Below are 25,390 nucleotides of genomic sequence, written 5' to 3' on the forward strand. Positions count from 1 at the left end.
GAGGAACAAGTAATAAGAAAGAAGACAAATCGCTATAAAAGAAAAGAAAAAAAGAAATTGTCTCAAGAGTTTGGTTAGGTTCTATCAAGCCACTTTAGTCATAAATTAATTTTTAAAAGAAAAATAGAATTTTCTTTTTTTTACTTCTGGATGAATTCCTAGCATTTGATAATAATACAAAATTTCTACTCCCAAAATAAAAGACACTAAATTTCTTCCTCTCAAATGGAGGCGATTGGCGACTAGCAACTAATGGCGGTAGATGGCGACTGACAGATGCGACCAACAATGGACGACAACCAGCAATGGACGGCAAACGGCGACCAACAACGGCAAAGACAATCAACGATGGTGGACAAACAATGGACAGTGATTAGCAGCGAGGAGGACAGCAAGCGGTGGGCAGCGATAAACAACGAGCGACAATGCGAGGACCGTAACCTACAAGAATGGTCAGCGGCGGCAATGAGCTACAATTGACAAACTAAGTAGACGACAGATAGCGGCTGTCGACATCGAAGCAAATGGGCCACCGACTAGTAGCGAGGACAAATAGTAAGAAAAGTTTTTATTTCTTATTTATGTTTTAGAAATAGAGAATTAATTTTTCTTTTCTTTTACACGCACATGGCAACATTTCTGTTTTGGGAAATTAATTTTTTTAAAAATAATTCTTTTTCATTTATATCCTCTTAAATAATTTCTGAACAAAAAACTCATTGAATAACTATACAAGATTTCTATTACTGGAATAGAAAAATAACAAAAATGTATTTGGTACGAGCTTGAAAATTTCTTTTCCAAATTTTAATTTCTTTAAAAAATAAAAAATTAGAAAAAGGAAGAGATTAGAATAATAGATTATAAATTATATAAAATTGACAAGATCAAAATCTCATTACATTAATAATACATTTGCTTAGGTGTGAGAATTCCAATCGAAGATGAACCTATAATATGGATGGTTGTGTCATGGAGCTTGAGCTCTTATCTTATATCTGTGTGTGAGGATCTTCTTCTTTTTTTTGTAAAGGTAAAGAATAATATAGCTTTGGACAAAATTACAAAAGACGGCGCCAAAGGCTTACACTTTAAGGAACACCGAAGAGTGGAAGGGAGCCATGACAAAAGCCAAAGGCAAGCAAACCAAAAGGAGAAGAACCACAGTTACAATACAAAAACAACTACAACCACCAGACCTCCGCCAAACATTCGAAAAACGAAGAAACGGAGAGATGATGACGCTTGTAGCAGAGAGAGAAGAAGCGGGGAGACTAAAGCCTGAGACGATCCGTAAAGATGGAGGGATCAAGATCCCAGCTTCTTTGGAGACGCCTATTTCTCGGAGTGTCTGGAACACTTGTGAACGTAGTCGCTTTATCTTTGACTATTTTCATAAGGTGGTTCTTCAAAGCAGGGACAAACAGTGCTTCCCCTCAAAAAATAATATCATTCATTTTCTTCCAAATCAAATAACAAAGGGCACCGAAAGAGAACAGTGCAATCCGATGGTAGAAATCCTTACCGGAGAGCAACTTGATCGCCCAAGCAAGGTTGTCCATCCATGGCCTCGATTTCCAAGGCAAATTCCATCTTGTCGCCCAAAAATAAACAAACGTGGCCGAGATACGACAGTTGAAGAACAAGTGATCGATAGAGTCCGGAATAACATTACAGTATGCGCAAGTACCCGAGACGATTCTGCCAAAATGGATTCGGACTTCCTAGGTGGGTAATCTATTCTTGGTAATCAACCACAAATTAAATTGATTTCTAGGGACAATATTAGAGTTCCAAAGAAGTCCCAAGAAACTCTTTCCTTCTTTGTTCTAATGAAATCCCATGCAGAGGCAACAGAAAAGGATCCGGATGGGTGATGATTCCAGGTGAAACAATCCGGTGCATCAGTCTGATCCGGGATAGAGAAGCCACAGCTCTCAAGTGAACTCTTAAATGAATGACCGAGGGGGGAGAATAAATCTGCAACAACAGCATGCTTAGGGAGACCCGACAATTCAATGATGGATCTCGAAAATAAAAGATCGAGGGGGTCATCAATGAGCCATTGATCATGCCATAAAGAAACCAAAAATACATTACCAATCTTCCAAGTGAAGCAAGACCTAAACTCTGTTCTTAATTACAATATTTTTTTCCAGCCCCAAGAATATGTAGAAGGTGTCGAGGAGATCCAGAAATTGTCCTTTTTTAAGAAATTATAATGGATCCATCGACACCACAACGATTCTTTGTTAGTGAAAAGAATCCATATGTACTTAAGCATGGTCGCTCTATTGCAGTCTTTTAAATTCCTTATACCGAGCCCACCTTCATTTTTTGGGAGGCATATGTCATCCCATGCAATCTTAGCCCCACCTTTACCAAGTGCGGATCATTTCCATAAGAATTGTCTCAAGATTGTTTCAATACTAATTAGAACTGACGCTGGTAAGGTAAACACACTCGACCAATATGATTGTATGGAATAGAGGACTAACCTAATGAGCTGTAGTCTTCCAGCAAATGATAGAAATCTTTGAGTCCAAAATCGAGCCCTAGTAGTGATCCGATCAATTAGAGCAATACAGTGAACTTTACGAAGTCTAGAAGAGATGATGGGAACCCCGAGGTATTGCACAAGCAAGGTACCTTCTTAGAATTCAAAGGCCATTTGAATATAATTGCGAAGAGAAAGAGATCCTCCCGACATAAAAATTTCGCTCTTGTTTCTATTCGGGATTAATCCACTCCATGAAGAGAATATATCAAGGCCATTTTTCATTAAGGTGATAAACGCCCAATCAACCCCGCAATAAAGGAAAACGTCATCCGCGAAAAAAAAAAGGTGAGTCAACCGAGTTGCCTTGCACCTCCAATAAGGATTGAATTCATTAAGAGAAGTTTGGGAGATTAGAATTCCAGAGAATACCTCCATCACAAGCATGAATAGATAAGGGGACATAGGATCTCCTTATCATAGTCCTCTCCCTCCGACAAAGAAACCATGAAGCTCTCCATTGATTGAAATGGAGTATTTGAGAGTCCGAACACAAGCCATAATCAACCGAACAAAAACATCAGGGAAGCCAAATGCCGTGAGTGTTAATTGAAGAAAATCCCAGTCAATAGTATCATAGGCCTTTTGGAAATCCACTTTTATCGCACATTTGGGGAGTTGAGGTTCCAAATGAAACCCAGCAAATAATTATTGAGCCATAAGAATGTTATCTCTAATCCTCCTCCATTTGACAAAGGCATTTTGAGAGTAGTCAACTAAGTTCCCGAGGACAACAGCTAGACGATTGGCTAAGATCTTTGTAATAATTTTATAAATGGTGTTGCAACATGCAATTTGGAACTAAGGCAGGGATGGTATTATTCACCTCTCTGAGCAGACAGCCTGATGTGAAGAATTCCTGCATTGCCTCTATTACGAGCATCTCTTTGAGCAGACAACCTAATGTGAAGAATTCCTGCACTGCCTTTATTACGAGTGGGCCAACAATATCCCAACATCTCTTGAAGAATTCAACAGTGAATCCATCAGGACCCGGCGCTTTCCCCTTCGCTAGGGAGAAGACTGTTTATCGAATTTTAGGGACTAGCACTGGTCTGGTCAGGTCAGGTCACCGGCCTGGTCCACCGACAGGGGATTGCAAATGAACTTTCTTAACTCCTACAATGAAGGCTTGGACAATCCAAAGTGAGGAGAAAGCATATCAGCAAAAAACATAATAAAGACTTGGGGAACTGCCTTAGGGTCATCAATAAAAGCGCCTGAGGAATCCTTCACCGTAAGGATACTGTTTGTAAGTTGTCTCCTCTTGACAGAATGATGAAAAAACTTTGTATTTTGATCCCCTTCCTTGAGCCAACGAATTCTTGATTTTTGCCTATAAAATGATTCTTTTTTTCTTTTTTTGGTAAGTGCCTATAAAAGGATTCTTCATCTCTATGCAAGTTAACAAAGAGCTTGCAGCAATTCTTCTCTGTATTTGCAAGGTCAGAATCATTAGGGTTGAGATGTAGATCAAGCTAAGCAGAGCGAAGAGCTTCCCTGGCTTTCTTTGTTCTTACTAAAATGTTTGAATATGTATCTCTATTTAAGAGTTTAAGCCAGCTCTTCAGAGTTTTGAGTTTAGAAACAAGCCTGAACATAGCAAAGCCTTGAACCGGAATATTCCATACCTGCTACACAATGAGGAGAAAGTCAAGGTGTTGAGCCGAGAAATCAAAATACTTGAAAAACCTCCTCCTGCGAATCGGGTCAATGATTCTTACTACCATTGGGGAGTGGTCGGAAATGCCCAAGTTTAGGAATGAGGCCTCGGAGAAAGAGAATTCCATATTCCAAGTGGTATTAACCAAAACACGATCTATTTTCCTCATTTTCCTACTTGCACCCATAGAGGTGGACCAGGTAAACCTAAGGCCAATGTACCTGAGGTCCTCCAACTCAGTTTGAGCTAAGTAGTTCGCAAACTCATCAAAATATGGAATCCAAGTGTCAGAACTACCAAAACGGTCAAATGGATTCTTGATAGCGTTAAAATCTCCTGCAACCAACCATGCCGTGTCTTGCATGAGAGCATTTATCCAAATAAGATATTCCTAGAGAGGGCGATGGCGAATAAATGAGTGTTCACCATATACAATAGAAACAAAGCACATCTTTGTAGACGATATAATCCTCACACGGCCATGCATAGCTTGAGCACTAACCAAAATGGGTTCATAATTTATATAATCCGAGTACCAACCAACCCATATTCTTCCACGATGGGAGTGTTCATAATTCGCAATCCATTTCCAGCCATTCAGCAAAAAGGAGGATAGGGAATCAAAAGTATCCTCAGGGACTTTGGTCTCAATGAGCCCAATTAAGCACAGATTATGAGAAGTGACAAGCTTCCGCACTTCAGCCCGTGTAACGGAATTCATAAGGCCTCTAACATTCCAGGCGGCTATATACATATTTACAGAAGAAGGGGAAGAGGGTTACCTCTTTCTGGAACCCTTATTCCTACCCACCGTTGGAGGAGGATCCGCAGTAAGAGGAGGGTCCGAGCATAGCAGCAGCAGCTTATCCTGCAATGTCACAGCTGGGGTAGTAGATTGAGGGCCTTTCGGTGGGAAGGAGTCTACTGAAAGCAGGTCCTCATCATATGTCTCTTCCTGAAAGCTGGGATTAACAATTTCAGCTGAATAATCAAACACTGACGATTGAGGAGCAGTTGTTTTCCCTTTAACTGATATAGAGGGGCCCTGACCAGCTTTAGAGGGTGCTGCACCCGCACCAGCAGACTTATGAGATACTAGTGCAACTCTCACTCTCCTTAAAATAAATTCTTTCAGCTTCAGTGATTGGCCTCCTTCACCAGGTGGAGCTGAACTAGTGGAGGCAGCCTTTTTTGTGAAATGCATTTTCTTCTTTTTTACTTGCTTCCACTCAGAATCACCCGAGGGTGGGATGCTAGATGGATCGTCCGTCCTCCTCAAAACCAGTTTTTCTTCATCAGCAGCGCCTACAGTAGGCTTGTCTGTGAACAGAGGATTAACTGCATTTGTTTCTATAGTCTTCTGTATTTCGTCCGAGTTCCCCCCTCCCTAAGGGCTTCTAGGAACAGGCCTTGTAGTAACCAGATGATTGATATGCGTCTCTATAGTTCAAAAGTTCATGTGTTGGGAGCTCGATTGGCCCTGAGGCCGAGAAGTAGTAGGATCAAACACATTCTGAACACCAGTAGTTGCTTCAGCAGTTTGAGAGGTATCAACAGCAACAGGTCTAACCGTAGCTATATTGCATTTATGACCAAATATTCCACACCCTACACACACCATTGGTTTCCATTTATATTCCACATCAACCATACAAGATTGGCCTTCATAAACCAACTCAACACACTCATAATGAGGTTGGTTGGCTGTGATCTCTACACATACTCTAGTATAGGTAAGCATGTGCATATGTTCTGTTCTTGAGTCGACATATAATGGTTTCCCGACACCACTAGCAACTTTGCTTATTGATTGTGCAAACCAGAATGCAGTAGGGAGATTTATGAGTCTAACCCATACAAGTACAGTGAGGTGAGCATCTTTCCTCAATTCCAAGACCGGTCTCCATTGTTGAAGAACTAAGGGAATATTGGAGACGGTAATAGGCCCTCTTTCCAGCACCTTCATTCGAAATTCCCTGTCTAGGATATGAAAGAAAAACAAGCCATTTCCATTAACCATGACTCTCACCAAGTTGATACCCCAAGCCTTTTTAAAAGCTGCTTAAGTAACTACAAACGATATCCTCCTACCTATGTAGTATCTCACTAGACACTCCTGCAGTTTTGGATCTACAGCTCGGATGTCGTCCTCTGTCATTCCAACAACCGGTCGGTTACTGATGCGGGTTAAAAGAAAGTAATTAAGGTCGTATCCCTTTGAGGCTACTTTAGCTACAACCACATTCGCCCAAGAGCGAAGATTCGAGCTCCTTGAGAAGGCTCGCTGGGGCTATTTGGAGGATGATCTTCCTCTGCTCCTACCTCTACGTCCATCAAAGCAGAAAGAACGAGCACAAACAATAGGTTCCTCCAGCAAAACAGGGGGCTTGGTTTTCACCACCAATGTTCTCATTCACAATAGCATTTGACAGAGAGTAATTGTCACTTCTTGTTCGCAACCCAACAGGACGAAGAGTAGAACACAACCTGTCAGTTGCAGTTGAGGAGCTTGTGTTCGGGGGCGTGCGCCCCTTATCGTTTAAAAGAAACCCATCAACCGAAGAACGGCCCTGATATTGGGGACTTGGAGTAGAAGCACTTGGGCCTTCATCTAAACCATGGGCCTTAGCCAGAGCCGAGGTCATCGCAGCAACAGAACAGACGAACAGCAACAGAATCGGGAAAAAAACCCTAACCGATCTCCTCCATAGCCGGTCTGAAAAGGAAACGTACCAGGGAAAAGCTTCGGAGGGTTTGAAGAGGGGTCCAAGGTGCCTCTCGCTACCAAATGGCAGCCTCAACTACCGGTTTGAACGCCTGAAATCAAACGAGGAAGAAGTCACGAGAACAGAAGCTCGGTCGCCCGCAAAGAGAACCCACGTGCCTGGGACAACACCTTGAGAGCGCGATCGAACACGGCGATGGCGACGGCGATTAGAAACGGAACCGGTGGCGGCCGAAGAGACTTCGCCGCAGGTGGCGACGCGGGGCTCACCGGTGCCGCTGGGGTGGGGGGCATCTGTCGCCCTACTCTTGAGGCGGGTTTTAGTGTTTGAGAAGAAGTCGCCTCGAAGCAAATGGAGTTGCGTCTGAGTCCCGAAAGGCAACGCAATCTTGAGGATCACCTTCCCATGTGTGAGGATCTTTACTCATGTAAACTATTGGATTTAGGCAATGCCTTGTTGGAATCAATATTTGTATATTGAAATTTTGAACTATAGTTCTCAGTAATAATTTTTTGTGAATTTTAATGTCTGGTATGACAAGTATTGCGAAAAAAAAAAAAAAGCTTAAGGGATCTTGTCGGCCAAAGTAATTTTTAGTGATTTCATTGGGACTAAGTTTTTACTCTTTAAAAAAATGTAGTGTGGCTGGTTGATCAGTCTTCTAATCCTGACATAGACATCGGGTTAGGGTTGGAAATTTCTAACTATCAAAATGGTGCATGCATGTCAAACCTTTGCTGTTATCATGCATTTAGTTCATAGTATGCTTTTGAAGCACCTAGTAAATGTTAGGGAAATCATTTATAATATTTTGAAGATGATAAAATAAATCAAAGGCTACTAACGTGTTTAATGATTGAGTAATAGATTATGCAGATGATAAAACATGTAAAATATATTGTCGAAGTCTATACTTGAAAAAACCATAAGATAGACTCTACATTGAAGCTAAGCTTATTCAGACTGTATCTAGACCTCAATAAACTCTATATTGAAGCTGAGCTTATTCAGACTGTATCCAGACCTCAAGGCTAAGTATGCTCAGAAGCATAATGTGTTTAAACTTACGTCCAGATTGTAAAGTCTATTTTAGACGGAAGATACTCAGACTTTATTTCAGACGGAAGACACTCGGACTCTACTTCAGACGGAAGACACTCAGACTTTACTTTTGACAGAACACACTCAGACTTTACTTCCGACAGAACACACTCAGACTTTACATACAGAACGATACGAGTCTAAAATGTGATAAGGTCCAAAACAAGACACATGTTCAAAATGAGACAATTTGATAGAACTTAACGCTAGCCCCAAACATATAACGACTAGTGATCTGATTTTGATTCTACATCAAGATAGATTTAATTGACTCAATTTAATTAATTGACAATTAGATCTTGAAAACATTAACTTTCTAAATGAATAAGCTCTACTTATGAAAACTAAAATTTTGTTTGTATTGACGATCATAATCAACTTGAGATTATGCTTTTGTCACTCAATGGTAGAGTTGGCAAAATAGGTCATAAACCCATATTATGACCCATTTTAACTAAAAATGGGTCATATATAAGTTGAGTGAAAATTAAATATGGGTTACAAATGGGTCAAGTGAAAGCTAAATATGAATCTGAATGGGTTATTAAGAAGCCCACTTTGAACCCATGGCCTTCACTCTTTTGAACTTAACCAAGAAGAATGAAGGATTTTATAGAGGTTTTTGTTTATATAAATGGAGTGGAAGAGGTAGCCATGACAAAGTGCACATTGGGACTTTCAGGAGGGCAAGGATCCGATCCAATTCCAAAACCACATGGTCTGATTAGGGATGTTGAGGATTTTGTTCACATAGAGCTTTGGACTAGCCCCGTGGCATAGATGCCAAGGAGGCTATGGACAGTCAGAGCTTAGCGGCAATTTGATAGCCATCGTGGAACTAATGGAGAGAGAAAAGAAAGGAGGAAGCTGGACAAATCTCCGATCGAGGATGGACAAAGATATTATCATCTTTGCTATGGATGATTACACAAATGACCTATAAACTTCATCCTAATTTGCAGTGTCATCTCCAAATTTTTAATTTATTTAATGTAGCCTATGAACTTTTGAGCATTTAACAAAAATTCATATATTACTTTAAACGAATTAAAAGTTCAAAAATCACAATATTAACATTAGATATATATTTTTTTGTATCCCATAGATTAAATTAAATATGTACAAAAAGTTTGAGAATCATATTGAACAAATAAAAAATGCAAGAACATCATACTATGCATTGGGTTAAAGTTCAAACAATCAAAATTTTAGGAACAATATTACACATTGGAGTCAAAGTCCGAGAATCACTCGTGTCATCTTCCTTTTCAATACCAGAGACCGTGATGGGCTTAAAAAAACCAAATGACCGATCGAACAAGACATGAACAAGGCCCACTGAACAAGAGCTTTGGGCCCTAACCAACACGAGGCCCATGGAACTAGATATTTGGGCCCTAACCAACACTAGGCCCATTGAACAAGATCTTTGGGCTAGGCCATCTAACGAGATCTTTGGGCCCTCACTAACACAAGGCCCATCGAACGAGATATTTGGGCCCTCACCACACAAGGCCCATCGAACGAGATCTCTGGGCTCCCACCATACAAGGCCCATCGAACGAGATCTCTGGGCTCCCACCATACAAGGCCCGTTTCCCTCGGCCCGAGTGAAGCCCGCTTTTCTAGGGAAGCTCTTTTCCGTTCCTCCTCTTTTGGGAGGAGAGCGGCCAAAAAGCTCCCGCCAGCTCACCCCGACAGTCGCAACTCCCGATGAAGCCAAGATTTTCCTCCCTTGATAAAGTGCTCAAAATCGAAAAAAAAATAAAATAAAAAATAAAAAGAAAGTGCTCAAAATTCGAATTTGGATTTTTAAAAAAACGAAAGGGAAAACGGTAAAAAAAAAGAAAACAAAAAAGCAGAAAACAGAGAGTACAAGACAAAAAGAAGAGCAGTACTCCACCGCTCCCATCCCCCTCCACCACCGCCCTCCTCCTCCTCCTCCCTTCTCCTCCACCATCTCTCTCTCTCTCTCTCTCTCTCTCAAGCTTGAAGCTGCGAAAGAGCGGAACTTCCGACGCCCGTCTCTGCATTCTCTCGAAGCTGCCGGCGGCTGACATGGCGCTCCTCCTGTTCGCGGTCCTCCTGCTCGCCGTCACCGGCCACTCCAGTAAGCACCCTCTTCTCTTCCTCTGCTGTCTTCTCTGTTTCCTTCTTGTTCTCCGCACCCGGAAGAGAAAGCTTCCCTCGCTTTCGAAGATCTGAACTTTCTTTATCTTGCACCACCACCAACGTTTTTCTTCTTGGCTTCTCGTGCATTTTCTCCTCTCCCGTTTCTCCTTTCCGAACCTCCCCTCGTTCTTGCTCCTGAAGCTCTGTCTGTACCAACGAGACCCGGAAGTTGGTCCTGTGTAGCAATGTCCAGTTCTTGGATGTTCTCGCTCTCGTTCTTGAACCTCCCTCTCTTGCCACCCAAATTTCGTGTCTTCAGCACAAAAGTAAAGCAGAACCAAGAAGGACCCGGAAGTTGATCCTGTGTGGCAATGTCCGGTTCTTGGATGTTCTCGCTCTCGTTCTTGAACATCCCTCTCTTGCTACCCAAATTTCGTGTCTTCAGCGCAAGAACAAAGCAGAAAAAGAAGGACCCGGAAGTTGGTCCTGTGTGGCAATGTCCGGTTCTGGGATGTTCTCGCTCTCGTTCTTGAACATCCCTCTCTTGCCACCCCAGTTTCGTGTCTTCAGCTCAAGATAAAGCAGACCAAAAAGGACCCGGAAGTTGGTCCTGTGGGAAGTTGGTCTTGTGTAGCAATGTCCAGTTCTTGGATATTCTCGTTCTTGAACATCCCTCTCTCGCCACCCCATTTTCGTGTCTTCAGCACAAAATAGAGCACAACCAAGAAAGACCCGGAGGTTGGTCCTGTGTAGCAATGTCCGGTTCTTGGATATTCTCGCTCTCGTTCTTGAACCTCCCTCTCCTGCCACCCCTTTTTCGTGTCTTCAGCACAAGATAAAGCAGAACCAAGAAGGACCCAGAAGAAAGGAAAAGATCCCCATTGTTCTTGATGATATGGGTGGTTTTCTAATGTCTGGTTCTGTGTTTGTTCCCTGTGTCTGCGTATTTAGGTGCGACTTGGTGCGTGTGCAAGGACGGGCTGGGCGACGCGGTGCTGCAGAAGACGCTGGACTACGCCTGCGGAGCCGGGGCGGATTGCTCGCCCATAAAGCAGACCGGGTCGTGCTACTCGCCCAACACGGTGCGGTCTCACTGCTCCTACGCCGTCAACAGCTTCTTCCAGAAGAAGGGCCAGGGTCAGGGCACCTGCGACTTCGCCGGCACCGCCGCCGTATCCACCACGGACCCCAGTAAGCCAAGCGCTCACATTCGCTTATAATCACCCCAACTTCACTGCCACTCGCGAGCTATATTCACTTCAACGTACCTTTGTTTTGGGCAGGTGTTAGTGGTTGTGTGTTCCCTTCTAGTGCCAGGTATGTCGTCTCTTTACTTGCGTTGCCATGTTAATTCTTCCTTTTGGTCTTAATTTGTGGGTGTTAGCAAACTGCGGATCTTTATGGTAGATTTCCACCCTTGCTTGTCGAGCATCTAGAGGGCTGTCAGCTCTGACATCTTTTATCGTCTGTACCGTCTTCACCACAAAGAACAAGGGAACTTGCATTATGCAGTTTACACGCACAGGACCACTGCTTGTACAGATTGAAAAAGAAATGCGTGTGGTTGGAAGGTCGTCGACGTCATCTTTATGAGTTCCATCTGCAAAAGATGATCTTTTGATTTCGGAAAAGTGAAAAATTATGGGGTGATTATAAAACGTTAGTGTTAACATTTTCTTAATATTTTTCTAGTGAGAAGCCACATTGGCAGCTTTCATCTTTCCAACAAACTATCCTTCCCTAAAAGAATTTTGGCAGATCTTTTCCTGATGGTTTTTTCTCTTAGCGACTAGAACTTAAACATACCTTATTGTTTCAATTTGATCTAGATGGGGAAGTATAAACCAGTTTTGAACTGGAATGAGACATTCACTGGTGGTTAGCTATTCCATCATGCTTGAGGCTAGATTCAAATCGTCTCTTTTCTTTATTATCAGCTGGCTCGTCAATATGGGTTCCCATTCAAGAAAGACGCACCATTTACTTAATTAAATATCGGACTTTGTAAAGTAGATCAGGAGAACCTAGGTTAGATTCCATTGCCAATAATAAGTTCCAACCAGCCGCTATGATCTGTCATTGAGCTGCAAAATTTTTGTCTGGTTTCGTGTGAACAGCCCTTCTTTTTACCCGATCATTCTCCTCTCAAAGTGGAAAGGGTACTTGGTTTTCTCTTATAAAAATGTTGCCAGCTTATTTTAAAGAATTTTCACCATCAGCTGATGACATTCTTTTTCTTTCATAATGCCTTCGATCACGGGGATGATTCTTAAAGTTTGAATACAGAGGAATGCTCTGTCAGATGCTTTGCGTGGCTTTGCTTTTTCATCTTTTTATCGATCCAATCCGAACCGTCCTCTTTTTGTCATTTGATGCATGATTATGTTTCTTGACTCGTCCGGCTATTCATTTAGTGTCCTTTTCCTCTCTTTCTACGGATCCATCAACTCTTTGAGAGGTGGAGGTGGGACACTATTCCCAACTTTTGATAAAGGCACCCCAATTATTGGGCTTGACGGTCTTTAACCCATTTGAATACACCTGAAAAACTACACGGTGATGGATATTCCTTTAATTCAAAAACAAAGAGAAGGAGCAAATGCCCATTTACCAGATAGTCCAAAATACAGGGTAACAAGGCTTTTCTGTCATATGGAAACTGCAGAAGCAGCCGGGGGTAAATTTTAAATGCTACTTTGATCTGTTGTGGTAGGGCCATTGTATTGATGGCTGTGACCCTCTGATTGTGGGAGCCTCGATCCATCGCGCTCAGTCATTTTGGACACCATTGTTTCGAGATTCGAACCAACTTTTTGACTTGCTAGGGTGAGGTCTCTCGAAAGCTGTGCACTCGCCCAAAGAAAAAAAGTTCTTTCTACGTTGCTCGAGCCAGCTTTTTCTTTTATCCCCTTAACTTTTTCTCCTCTGTCCGCGGATTTTATGAGCAAGGCTCTAGATGATTTCCTAGTCTCTTCACAGGACCAGTGCCCTATAAAGTAACATTTTGATTCTTGGTTATTACATCAGGGAATGAAGTGCCATACTGCATCTTTTCTTTATCTGAAATCGTAGCGATTTAATATTATGACTAGAGAACTGGTAGTGTAAATTTGTCGTGGACGTGTGTTCTTTCGACGCGACAACTTACGACACTGATCCGTTCGTCATGTGAATCTTTGTCGGTAGAGGTTTGATCATACTAAATGGGCCTCATCTTTGGGGAAGCTTTTATTGCTTGTTCTCTGGAGATAAGCATGTGGTCATTTACTGTCTCCTCTTCTTGGACACTTGGTTTGAGAACATTTGTTAACTCACGCCTGGTTTATCGATGGTTCAGCTCGGGCAGCACATCCACGACCCCAGTCACAACCACTCCGTCCACGACCCCTCCGTCCACCACCACACCGTCCACAGCAACACCATCCACCGCCACACCGTCCACTGCCACACCATCCACCGCCACTCCCACAACAACCACCGGAACCCCGACCACCACGGCCACTCCCTTCACAGGGACCCCGACGGGAGTTATGGGAGGAGTCGGCACGGGCATGAGCCCGACGGGGATCAACACCGACGTCAGCGATGCGGGCCTCAGGAGTCTCTCCAGCGGCTGCTGGCTCTGCTTTTTCACTGCCCTTCTGGCCTCTTCCTGGCTCATGCCACTGTGGAACTGAATTGGAAGGGTTAAAAGAGTGTTGAAACTGTGGAGCTTGTGAAGTGGTGGGGATTTGGGTCAGAAGATAGAGTGAGACTGCACATAGTTTGTGCATACGTGGGTATGACTATGCAGTGCATGTGACTCTACTGTGGTTTTTTGTAGGATACTATCTCTTTAAGTACTAAAAATTTGCCAGACTTGTCTTCTTTCTTTGGGGTCTCTTGTCCTTCCTTTTCTCTCTTACATGGTGAAAAAGGTGGAAAAAACAAAGAAGGGAAGGGCCTTGGATTCCTCCTGGAAAGTGGTGGGCTCGTGCTTCATATGGTTACTGTGTCAGTTTAGAATTCTAGGTTAGGAGGATTTGACAGTCCTCCCTGTTCCTAAGCTATTATTATAAGTGAGACTGCAGCAGCATACTATCTGTATCAGCTTATTGTCCTGTTGTTTCTGGATGACCATTTTCACAATCCTTCCATTCACCTCTTGGGGTAATGCTTGCCCGACCGAGCGGGATCGCAGGCATTGTTCCCGTGAGCGCCACATGATCAATGACTGGTTAAACCCAGTTTGTGTTGTGGATTAGTTCTTGCCGATTTCAATTGGTTGAAGTTCTGGAATAACATGGTTAAGATTTGTAAAAGTATTAAAGGGAGCTTGACTTGAATGCATTTGTTGGTTTATGATGAAGTATCTTATGTATGCTAAATATGAATGGTAAGTATAATTGTGACTCACGTGATATCATTAACTAAAGGTTTATTAACTACTTAAATGCTAAATGATACTAAAAGTTTCAATTCTTATGAAAATGAAACAGTGCAAATTTTTTGAGAAGTTTCAATTCCTGTGAAGAAATGCAAGTTCTTATGAAAATTTGCAATTCTTATCGTAAGTAACGGTTTTTATGACGCTGATTGATAATTTATATAAATATAGTCCGGTCATCTCTACCCAAAATCGTACCCAAAATCGTCCATCTAATGAAAAGAAATCAGATATTTTTTGTATTTATTTTGTTTCTTCTTCAATCATTTTTATGTTATTGTTATAAATAGAGGTATGTTTGTATCCTTCTTATTGTCAATAAATCAAGAAAATTAAAATCTTTTTATTTTTTAATTTTCGCATAAAAAATTACTTCATGGCCAACGTGAACTTGAGATCCACCAACTATAAAATAGCGTTAAGAGAATGTTCCGGTCTATTTTGAATTGCAGGGAATAGAAATAATTTTCTATTGCGTGCTATAATTTAATCAGAGAAAGGAATTAGATGAATTATTAAAATATTAGAGAAAATGGATGGTCACGTGGGCTGTGTGCTGAAGAACGTTCCCCGGCACCTTTGCATTTGGGTCAATTTTTAACGGGCCACTGAGATTAGTCGAACACTTCGGTGAGTATGAAAGGAAAAATGGCACAAATAATTTCTTAACTTTGGCCCAATTTGTAGTATGATTCATGAACTTTAACTCAATACATAATATCGTTCATGAACTTCTAATTTATTAAGTGTAGCCTCTAAATTTTCGGTACGTGTTCGGATTAGTATCTAGATTATACAAAAATGTTTGTTGCTGTCCTTCCATCAAACATTTTCATATACTGTAGGAATCAATTTGAACATGCACTAAAAGATTAGGAAGCACATCAAATATATTAAAAATTTATGAACGATATTGCATGCAAGGCTAAAATTTGGGAATTGCATTAAATAAGTTAAAAGTTCAAGGACTATATTGAATATTGAGCTAAAGTTTAAGGATTATTTATATTATTATTCTATTATGAAATGAATGACATGCCAATCACATTCAACATTACCAATTATTTAATGCCATTCTTCTATTGAATATTTCCATGTAGTTTAGGGATTAATTTGAACACGTATTAAAAGTTTGAGAACCATATTGAATAAATTAAAAATTCAAGAATTATATTATATACTTAATTAAAATTTAGGGATCATATTGAATAAATAAAAAGTACAAAGACTACATTGAATACCGGGTTAAAGTTCAAGGAGTATTTATGTCATTATCTCATTATGAAACGAATCACATGCCAATCATATTCGAGATTACCAACTATTGATAAGAGCCTTAACATAAATTTTGAGAGTGATAACATTTCTAACAACATTCTCGGGAGATTTCGGGATTTCGCAGGGCCTCCTTTCAAGGTAGACTCGATTAAGCATCGTTCGAAAGGTCGATTCGGTTTAATTAAAGATAAAACAATGTATCTACGAGAGTTAAAGAAAATTGAATCGTTCACCTGGGGTTATGCATTCCTATCCAAAGAATATTTTCGGCCTAAAAATAAAAGCAATGCAAGCATGGAAAATTAAATTTAGTATTTCGAAACATTGTTAATAAGTTTTGTACGGAGGCTTGTCTCGAATAAGTTCTTAACTAGTTCGAGCTCGACTAAGATCAACTTGATTAATCGATGAGTTTGAGTATAAGGTCTAGCTAAGCTCGATCCCAACTCAAGCTCGAATTCAAAATTTCAGACATTAACTCAAATTTGAAATTCAAGGAATATACATAAAAGCTCAATCTTTTTTTCTATTAAGCTTTCAAACTCGCACTAGAAAGGAAAAAGGGGATGAGTTTGAGTAACTCGCGAGCAGCCCGACTCACTTTATTTATTTATTTATTTATTTATTTATTTATTTATTTATTTATTTTTATTATTATTATTATTATTATTATTATTATTATTATTATTATTATTATTATTATTATTATTATTATTATTTGCATGTCATTTTTATCAGTATCCTAAAATAATGTATAGTTCTTTGTTTATTAAATGAAAAAAAAATCACCACAAAAAAACCTCAAATTATACATTGTGCGGCACATTAAATCTCAAACTCTACCCATGGCGCATTATTGCGACGTAAAAAAACCAAAATCTATAACATTTACCCCACCATCGAGGTCATTGTAGATGATTTTTAGTCAAAAGAAGTCATTTTTTTTTCTCACTCGAGTTACATTAACTTTTTCTTTATAATATCAAAAATCTCAAACTATATTCATCGTAATGCATTTATCCTAAACTGTTTATTATGACGTAAAAAATCTCAAATTTTTAACATTCACCTTCCATCATTATTTTTCAACCAAAATAAGTTTTTTTTTATTCTAGTTGTATGAGCATCATGCCAACATTATTTGCCTCCTGCCGTCCATTTATGTAAATTTCTAACATTTTAATCATTAGATACGTGCCGCATGATTGCAAATTTGTAAGTTTATATATATATATGTATGTGTGTGAAGAAATTAGAGTAAGAGCGCATTTGGTAACAATTTTGTTCCCGGGAATAATTTCTAAATATTTTAAACCATTTGGTAACTATCCAAAATTTCTGATTTTGGAATATTATTGTGAGGCTCGACTTCACCGGTAGTTAGGTGGGCCTCGCTAGTCGCGCTTGCACGGCCTCGGCGATACTCGGGCCTCGAGGTTGGATAAAGGAGGCTTGGCCTCGCCGGGGCTGGGCGAGCCTCACTAGGGCCAAGTGGGCCTCGCCCAGCCCTCCGGCGAGCTCGTTGGACCGATTGCTGGCGGTCAACGATGACGGCGATGGATGGTGATGATGGGCAGTGTACGGTGACGGGCGGTGGCAAACGGCAATGAATGGCAACCGCGAGATAGCGGTCCATGAAGAAGAAGAAAAGAGAAGAAGAAGAGAAAATGGAGGAAAAAAAAGGTTTTGGAGGAAGAAGAATCGACATTTTTTTAATTCTTTTTTTTTAGTTTCTTCTCGAAACGAGAAGAGGATCAATCTTTTTTTTAATTCTTAATTTTGTTCCAAATCTACTTCCGAAAATAAATAAATAAAAATTTGTTGTTTAGAATAAAATTTTTACCAAATGCAATTCTATTCCTAAACTAATCTCGAAAACAAAAAATTTAAAATCGGCCACTGCTTAAATGGTTACCGTACGGTGCCTAAATACGTCATAAAGTGACATTAGGTTTCTTCTTTTTGGTGTGCATCTCCTCAGCGTTGTTGCATGATGGTGTTGACGGGCGCATTTAAACCCTCTGCATGGAAGAGTAAAATGACGGGTATGGGCCCCGGCTAATCCCCTGCCCCGCGCCCAGTGCAACCGGAATGAGACCCCGGGGGATCGAGCCGTCGATCGGAGGTCGCGCTCCCACGCGGCGCGATCGCGTCGGGCCATCGCCCGCTGACCCGATCCCCCCCGGTGACGCCCCAGCCGTGGGCGCGGCCGCAGGCGGTAATTCCCCGCGGCGTATATCGTCTTCCCCCGTCCTTCTTCCTCAGAAAAAAGCACAGCTCATGCACCAGTCTTCTCTCTCTTCCCTCTCTCTCTCTCTCTCTAGCTTCTCTCTCTAGCTTCTCGCCGTCTGCGAAGTCCCAGCGCGCCGAGGAAAGCGCGGAGGACGGCGGAGATGGAGTCCCTGGTAAAAACCCTCTTCTCAAAACCCTAGCTTTTCCCGCGGCCACGTCTCGCTCTCTTTCCATTTCTCGTGGCCCCCGCTTTGTTGCTATTTTCGGACAGTCTCTTGCCTTCCGGAACAAGCAAGCCACGTTCCTTTGTCTCTTCTCCGAGGGTTCCGATCCGCGGCGCCGGCGCCGGCGGGGGGGCGGGGTCTCTCGCCGGCGTCCGTCCGCCCGTCCGACCGTCCGACGTGTCGTGTCGTGTCGTGTCCACTGCTCGTGTCTGGTCGCGATCGCCGTCCGCCCGGTCCTTCCGAGGCGAGATCGTCGGTGCGCCTCCTTCCCGCGCCGTGACGTGGGAGACGCGTCGTTTCTGTTCCGGTGATTTCAGCGGTGGGGCTGTGCGCGTTTGTTTTGTTGTTTAGTCGAGCGGAGACGAAGGCGATCGAACAGTGACTATTCTCTGACCTCACCTGCGCCGTCTTTTTTTTTGCCCTTTTCTTTCGGGACACGGTAGCTGACTAGCGACATCGTCGTGAGCATGGATTGAATGATGATGGGTCGATCTCGCATTTGCATTTCGCTCGAGTTCTCGCCGATTCCCGTTTTCGGCTTCGGGTGTCTTTTCGTCTTCGTTTTTTCGTCGTGTTTTCCTTTTCTTGTTTTCATGGTGGGTTTGACGTATGCTTGTTCGAGCAGTGCTCTGAACCACAGCAGTGTAAAAATTCCATCGCGCAAGCTGAGTGCATCCTTTGACTGGTTTGCATTTTCCAGTTGTACTTGGATACTCATGTTTTATAGTATTTGTCTGCTCTTGCGGTATGATTCGATGGACCCTCGTGTCCCCGAAGCAAGGTTGTTTTTTAATTGGTATCCTACATGCAAGTCTACATGTGAATGGCTGGGCAATATGTTCTGTGATTTGTTGATTGCGCTGTTGTCTTTGAGAATTTCATGTTTCCGCGATTTTCCTTTTTTCCCTTCTGATTGAATCTCTTCTAACGCAGGAGGATCCTTGTGATACATGTGGTGACTTTGGTTTTGCTGAGTTGATGGCAACCTGCTCAACTTGTCCTGCTCGGCAACATATGTATGATCTCTCTCCCTAATTCCATCTGTCACGACTCCAACGTATGCATTTTGCCTGATGACCTGGTTTATTGTCAAGAGACATTTCTGAAAATATATAAGAACTGGAAATCCAGCTGCTGATATGACTCGACCATATGAACTTACTAGTGAAGATAGATTCTTTATTTTCAGTTGAGTCAGGAGAACCTGATTCAGACATTTTGTTATATAAAGACTTAAGCAGCACTCATTATGGGCAGCAGTGGTCTTCGTCTGAATTGAACCACCACAACCTAGACCGGTTTTTTGTCCTCTTGTTACTTGTTCTAATGTTATCCCATTTTCTTTCTTAGAGGCACATAATTGTTGATAACCTACTCTTATCAAATTGATTTGCTTCTTCTTTTCCACGCATTCTCCTAATCACATCTAGCTCGAACATTCCTACCAATGAAAAATGTTATGGTGTTCATTCTGTTTGTTCTCATATTTCTCGAGTCCAGTTACTGTGCAGCACAAGTTATGCATGAAGTCCCTGAAGAATGGCATTGTGAAGAATGCCAATTTCCGGACGAAGCGAATAGGTCAATGTTTCATTTGGAAGAAGAATCCATTGCAATGGTCCCATCACTGACCAGTAGAGAAGGTCCAAAAAGTCAAAGAAAATCCAAAGTGAAGTTTCTTAGTCCTGAAGAAGTCATCAAGTTATCATTGGGGGAGAGGGAGAGACCTTCTGTGAGCCATATGTGCCTGAAACCTAATGCGGCATCTAGTGCCCGGCAAAATCCATTGAAGTCCAAGGTCTTTGCTTCAAAGTCCCTTGTGATGGAAAAAGGCAATCATCATTTAGTGTCTTCAGGTTGCCAACATCCATTAAAAAGTCGAAGCTTGAATATAGTTTCGTCAATTAATCAGCTGCGTCAAATCTCAGCAGCAAAAGAACTGAAAGGTGACGGCCTTATTTTCAAATTACTATGCCAATAATATATAATAACGCATTCATCAAATTCAATGGTGGTTAGAATATTCCCAGTTTGTTAGCTTAAATACTTAGGGAGCAGTCTGAAAGGAGAGTGAGGCATCTTAAGTTGTGCTTGGCTTTCACTGAAAAAGTAACTGCAATCTGTAATAGTTTTGTAAGTGCACTTGTGCTTTTATGATGACAATTTTAAAAATATTGTTGTGTAATACTTCAACCGAACCTCAAGACTGTAGCAGATTGATGCAAAGTCAGATGCAGTCTTTTTTCTTAAAAGCTTGCGTTATTAGAGAAGGTACAGGTTATATATTGTTACTTAACATTTCCATTTATAGGTAATATTGCCATCAAATGCATTATCAATATCCAGTTGGTGTTTGTCGTCTTGCATATTGTTTGATTTACATGCATAACATCAAGACAGTCGTGCAGATATTAGACAGATCTGGTTTTGGATAGTAAAATAAATCATAGATGCCAAAGTTCCATAATTCATGATAATAAAGCAGGCTGAATCAACATTTTCTTTTGTTACTGGTGAGTTCAGATGTTTCTCTGGCACCTTCGTCTCTTGTCTGAAAAACTACTTTTGCACTTGATAGATGGGATGAACTTTATTTCAGGCAAGAAGGATCTTGTTCCGCGGCCAAAGAAGCATGTTGATGAGGATCAGTTGATGTTTAAAATGGAAGCAAAGGAAGAATCTATGAAACTTGTGTCACCCATTTCACCATCCAGATGTTCTCAACGCTTTGATAAATCAGGCAAGGAAGCCATAGGAATCTTTTTTTTCTTTTTCTTTTTTTGTTTCAATTCGAAGCAACCTTCTCTGCATTTTCTTTTAACTATCAATGAAGAAGTGGGATTTTGTGATAGAAAGGGACTTATCTGCTTTGTTATGGTTGTATCCTGAAATGCTTGGAAGGATACTTTTATGTTCTCAACCCTCAGATGTTTCTTTGGCACCTTTGTCTCTCATCTGAAAATCTACTTTTGCACTTGATAGATGGGATGAACTCTATTTCAGGCAAGAAGGACCTTGTTCCGCGGCCAGAGAAGCATGTCGATGAGGAGCAGTCGATGGATATTGATGAATTTTTATTAGAAAGGGAAGCAAAGGAAGAATCTATGAAGCTTGTGTCACCCATTTCACCATCCAGATGCTCTCAACCCTTTAATAAATCAGGCAAGGAAGCAACAGGAATCTATCTGAAGCAACCTTCTCTGCCTTTTCTCCTAACTATTGATGAAGAAGTGGGATTTTGTGACAGAAAAGGACTTATCTGCTTTTTTTTGGTTGTATCCTGAAATGCTTGGAAGGATATTTCTATGTGAAAACTTTAGGGAAGATGAGACTTCCTCTAACTTTGCCTCATGGACACTGGAAATGCTGCTAATTACTACTATAGATTTGGTATCTCTAAATCAAGTTTGAAAATGATATCTCTAATTTACGTTTATAGAGTTTGCCATCATATTGGAGAGAGTCATGGATGAGATTGAAAGATTGGTGTCGTTTCTTGATGATGAAATATTTGACAAAGTTGAAGAAAATTTCAAACACACTCTTAAGTGAAAGTTACTCTCTTCGTGACATGGATGTATAGAATTTATTGGATGCTTTAAAGATGTAGCATACTTTCAAGGCGTATGTTTAAGATATTTACCTTGCCAGAAAAGATCTAAATACTTCTCATGTCTTTTTTTTTTTTTTCATTATTTACTACACATTTCTTATAATGAACTGTTGTACTCTGTTGGCTTATCTCCTTTCTTTTATACAGAGGTAACTATGTCTGGTTTAGACAATTTTTTCTGTTGCAACTGGATTCATGATATAACAGGGATGAAAACTTTAAGGATATGCTTTCTTGAGATGTCAAGGTGGTCATAACCTATATGCTAATGGTAGGAATGTTGTAAGAGGACAATTAAGTTTGTTTGTTCCCATGCCTTTTTATAATAAAATCGAAAGTTTCTGGTGTTTCTTGTCCTTTATTCTTTTGTTTTGTGGTTATGACTATGACATTCGTGGTAGATTCAAAGCATAAATTTGATCTTTGATGGTACTGGACATATGATTCAATAAGCACTTTTCATATGAAGTAGAGGGATGACTTGTTTTGCTCTTCATCTTTTACATACTCGATCAAGTTTATGTTCTAGATTTGTTTTTCATTTCTCCTTAGACAGGAATTCGTCGTTTTTTTCTCCTTTTTTGGTGTGATGATTGTTTCTCTCCAGACATGATTAGTAATTGCCGTGTCTTTGATTTATCTCATGTGTGATTACTTGTTACCATCCAGCAAGACATTGCTTTTCTCTTTTAAATTTTGGAGGATTTATCTTCTCTCTATAGATTGACAGTTAGTAGGTGTCCAGTTGGGGTTTTCATTCATCATCATGCAAATGCTTTTCTAATTATCGTAATCTTGCTCTTTTAACTGGGCAATGCCTAGTAATGTGTTTTGTGGATATTTTCTTCTCTCCAATGTCCATGCATTAGAATTTTCTCAGACCATCTATGCCAACCTTCGATTTGTGTTGTATAGGAGATGACAATGATGCTGCTGCAGAATATGGTTATTCTTTTGAGGAGATTAGATTCTTACACCATATTCTACCTAAACTTGGAGTATATTGGCCTTATCTTCCTGCCCTATGTGCAACATGGAGGTGAGAAATCAATTTTACACGATTTGTCTGTAATCTGTTTTAAGTTTGATACATACGATTTGGAGTAACTGTTGTTGATGAATTTGATCCTAGGACTTTAATTGTTGTATAGAGAAAGGCATGTTTATGAGACTTGTTACAACCTCAAATTTGGACAATTAGGATAGAAGAGTCGAGCCTTTTGAAGAGAGGGGTTTGTAAGGTTTATAAGGATCATACATGTAATTCTCAGTAGAAAGCAGTATGAGAAAATGTGCCGAACTCAAGTGGATATGAAACAATAGCTCAAGTTTATGGAATGGATGGTTGCATCACTCAATTTTTAAGTGTTGACATTTCTTTGCTATTATCTTTGAATAACAAAATAGGATTTCTACCTCTTGTACTCTTTCACCACTATGGCAAGCAACTTGGGGGGCTCTGAGCAGTGGTGCTCATAGTCCTTCACCAACATGGCAAACTCAGTTTGCACTTGTTTTCTACACATCGTAGCTTTTCTGATTCGCTTTTTCCATGAAAACTTTTTGTGCCTTATAGATATATTATCTACTGCTACTAGTCTACCCCTGCTTACAATGTCACATGAATACTCATATAGGTCCAAGGAAATATTTCAGGATGCGCTTGAAACTTATTCTTTGAGCTTAGTGAAGATCATCCTGTGGATAGATAGAGAATTTCTTGGCTGAATGTTGCTAGTGAATTTATAGTCTTGGATCCTAGATGAAAGCAAGTGAATTTTTTCTTGGATTACGTATTGAATTAGGTGAAACCTAACATTGAGCACTTTTAAAATTTGAATTATCTCAGATAATTTAACTTGGATGTTCTCTGTTCTTCTCCAGCGGAAGCTTGAAATTTCCTGGTGATGCTATCCACGATGATAGCAGCTATTCATTCCATGCGCATCCTCCGTGTAGTGTTCATAGGAAAGCATATGAACTTTCACTGCAAATGCCTACGGAGATTCGTTTGGAGCCGATCCCTCTGACCCAAATTTTGACAGATATATTTCAAAAGGAAGGTCCTGATATCGGTGACATTGGATTGTACTTTTATCCAGCTGATACTGTTAATAGGTTAGTTCAACCACTTTGTTTATTAAACAAACCACTTAATGGATTAGTGCTTGGTATTTTTTTTTTTTTTTTTTTTTTTGGGACGTGATCAGCAGTTCATGCTGTAAATATTTATCATAACTTATAGGCACATTGCGAAATATTCTGCCCTTGTTCGACTTATGGTTAGCCAGGAGTATGCAATGAGAGGCCTTGTCAATGGCGCTGAGTTGCTGATATTTACCTCAAAAGAATTACACGCAGATTCACACTGTGAGTTCCAGTTTCCTTTCCTTCATTTTAGATCCTTCTGCAAATATGCTGCATGATATTTTAATTGGGGTTTTCCTCTATTTTTTCTTCTTGGGCGTAATGCAAGAAGAGTTTTACTTTGGCATACATGAGAATGAATAGTTTCTAGACAAACCTTTCGTATGATGCTGCAGTTCTGGAAAATCAATGCTTAACATTGATGGAAGGTTTATGCACGTGCTTTAGTTCCTGAGACTTCCAACTAGATTAGTGTGAAGTTGGAGTTCAGAGGATATATACCTATCTGTTAGAAGGTACAGGCAGCTCACCTGTACTTCACCTCAATAATCTTTACAGGGCTCTGAGATCATGAAGCTACTCTAGTTAAGTCGTAGGTAATTGTAGGTTATGGCAGCTCTTCGCTGTGATTTTTTATTGCACATGTTTCGCCTAGTGTGGTTTTACTTTTTCCTGCCCCATCCATACAAAGAAAGAAAAACTCTTACGTGTGTCTGCTGCAGCATTCTAGCACATAGGAATGGGGAGAGAGAGAACATTTACCCGATGCTTCGTGCTGATTGATCCTATGTATAATTTCAAGAATTGGCCAGATGCACGTGTCTTAAATGTGAGGAATAATTTGTCAGAATGAATGGTGCTGTTGATATAGTATGCAGTAGACCTCTTCCATTCTGCTGTAGCCATTCATGGTGCTATCGTAGTGGATTCCACCACATGTGTGCTTGCTCCCACACAGACCCTGCACAGTGGCAACCTCGTGTTCTTTGTCATAGATCATCCTTCGTCTTGATAGAATTGGATGCGGTTGATTACAGTATGTGATGCTTTGAATTTTCTCTGATGTGATTTCATGTTTTATGCTTTTGTAGTATTTATTGCGGGATTGCAAAGTGAATACTTCCTGTGGGGAATCTTCCACAGTGCTAAGAGTACTCTTGCTTGTAAAAGTCTGCATGAGGAGCTCGATGTCCATCCACCTCTTTCTGTTGTGGACCACTCAAATAATGGGGAGAGAGAGAACATTTACCCAATGCTTCATGCTGATTGATCCTATGTATAATTCCAAGAGTTGGCCAGATGCACGTGTC

The 25,390-nt window shown here is 40.7% G+C and overlaps 2 protein-coding genes across 3 annotated transcripts; both read left to right on the top strand.

The window, feature by feature from the left end:
* Nucleotides 1-9,943: 9,943 nt before the first annotated feature.
* Nucleotides 9,944-14,287, top strand: LOC104420482 (PLASMODESMATA CALLOSE-BINDING PROTEIN 3). The gene is made up of 4 exons (XM_010032325.3): nt 9,944-10,157; nt 11,111-11,350; nt 11,443-11,476; nt 13,497-14,287. Exons 1-4 carry the CDS (start codon nt 10,106-10,108, stop codon nt 13,834-13,836), a joined length of 666 nt encoding a protein of 221 aa, XP_010030627.1. The 5' UTR covers nt 9,944-10,105; the 3' UTR covers nt 13,837-14,287.
* Nucleotides 14,288-18,148: 3,861 nt separating this feature from the next.
* Nucleotides 18,149-25,390, top strand: LOC104434358. 2 transcript variants are annotated; one of them, XM_039307835.1, is made up of 9 exons: nt 18,149-18,268; nt 19,253-19,335; nt 19,820-20,265; nt 20,898-21,059; nt 21,302-21,481; nt 22,848-22,971; nt 23,817-24,050; nt 24,178-24,302; nt 25,172-25,390. In XM_039307835.1, the coding sequence occupies exons 1-9, from the start codon at nt 18,257-18,259 to the stop codon at nt 25,348-25,350; spliced, it is 1,545 nt and encodes a 514-aa protein (XP_039163769.1). In that variant the 5' UTR covers nt 18,149-18,256; the 3' UTR covers nt 25,351-25,390. The 2 variants fall into 2 exon arrangements, with proteins under 2 accessions (XP_039163769.1, XP_039163770.1); XM_039307836.1 differs by having other exon boundaries at nt 20,919-21,059.

The sequence above is a fragment of the Eucalyptus grandis genome, chromosome 2 (genome assembly GCF_016545825.1).
Source record: "Eucalyptus grandis isolate ANBG69807.140 chromosome 2, ASM1654582v1, whole genome shotgun sequence".
Lineage (NCBI taxonomy): Eukaryota > Viridiplantae > Streptophyta > Magnoliopsida > Myrtales > Myrtaceae > Eucalyptus > Eucalyptus grandis.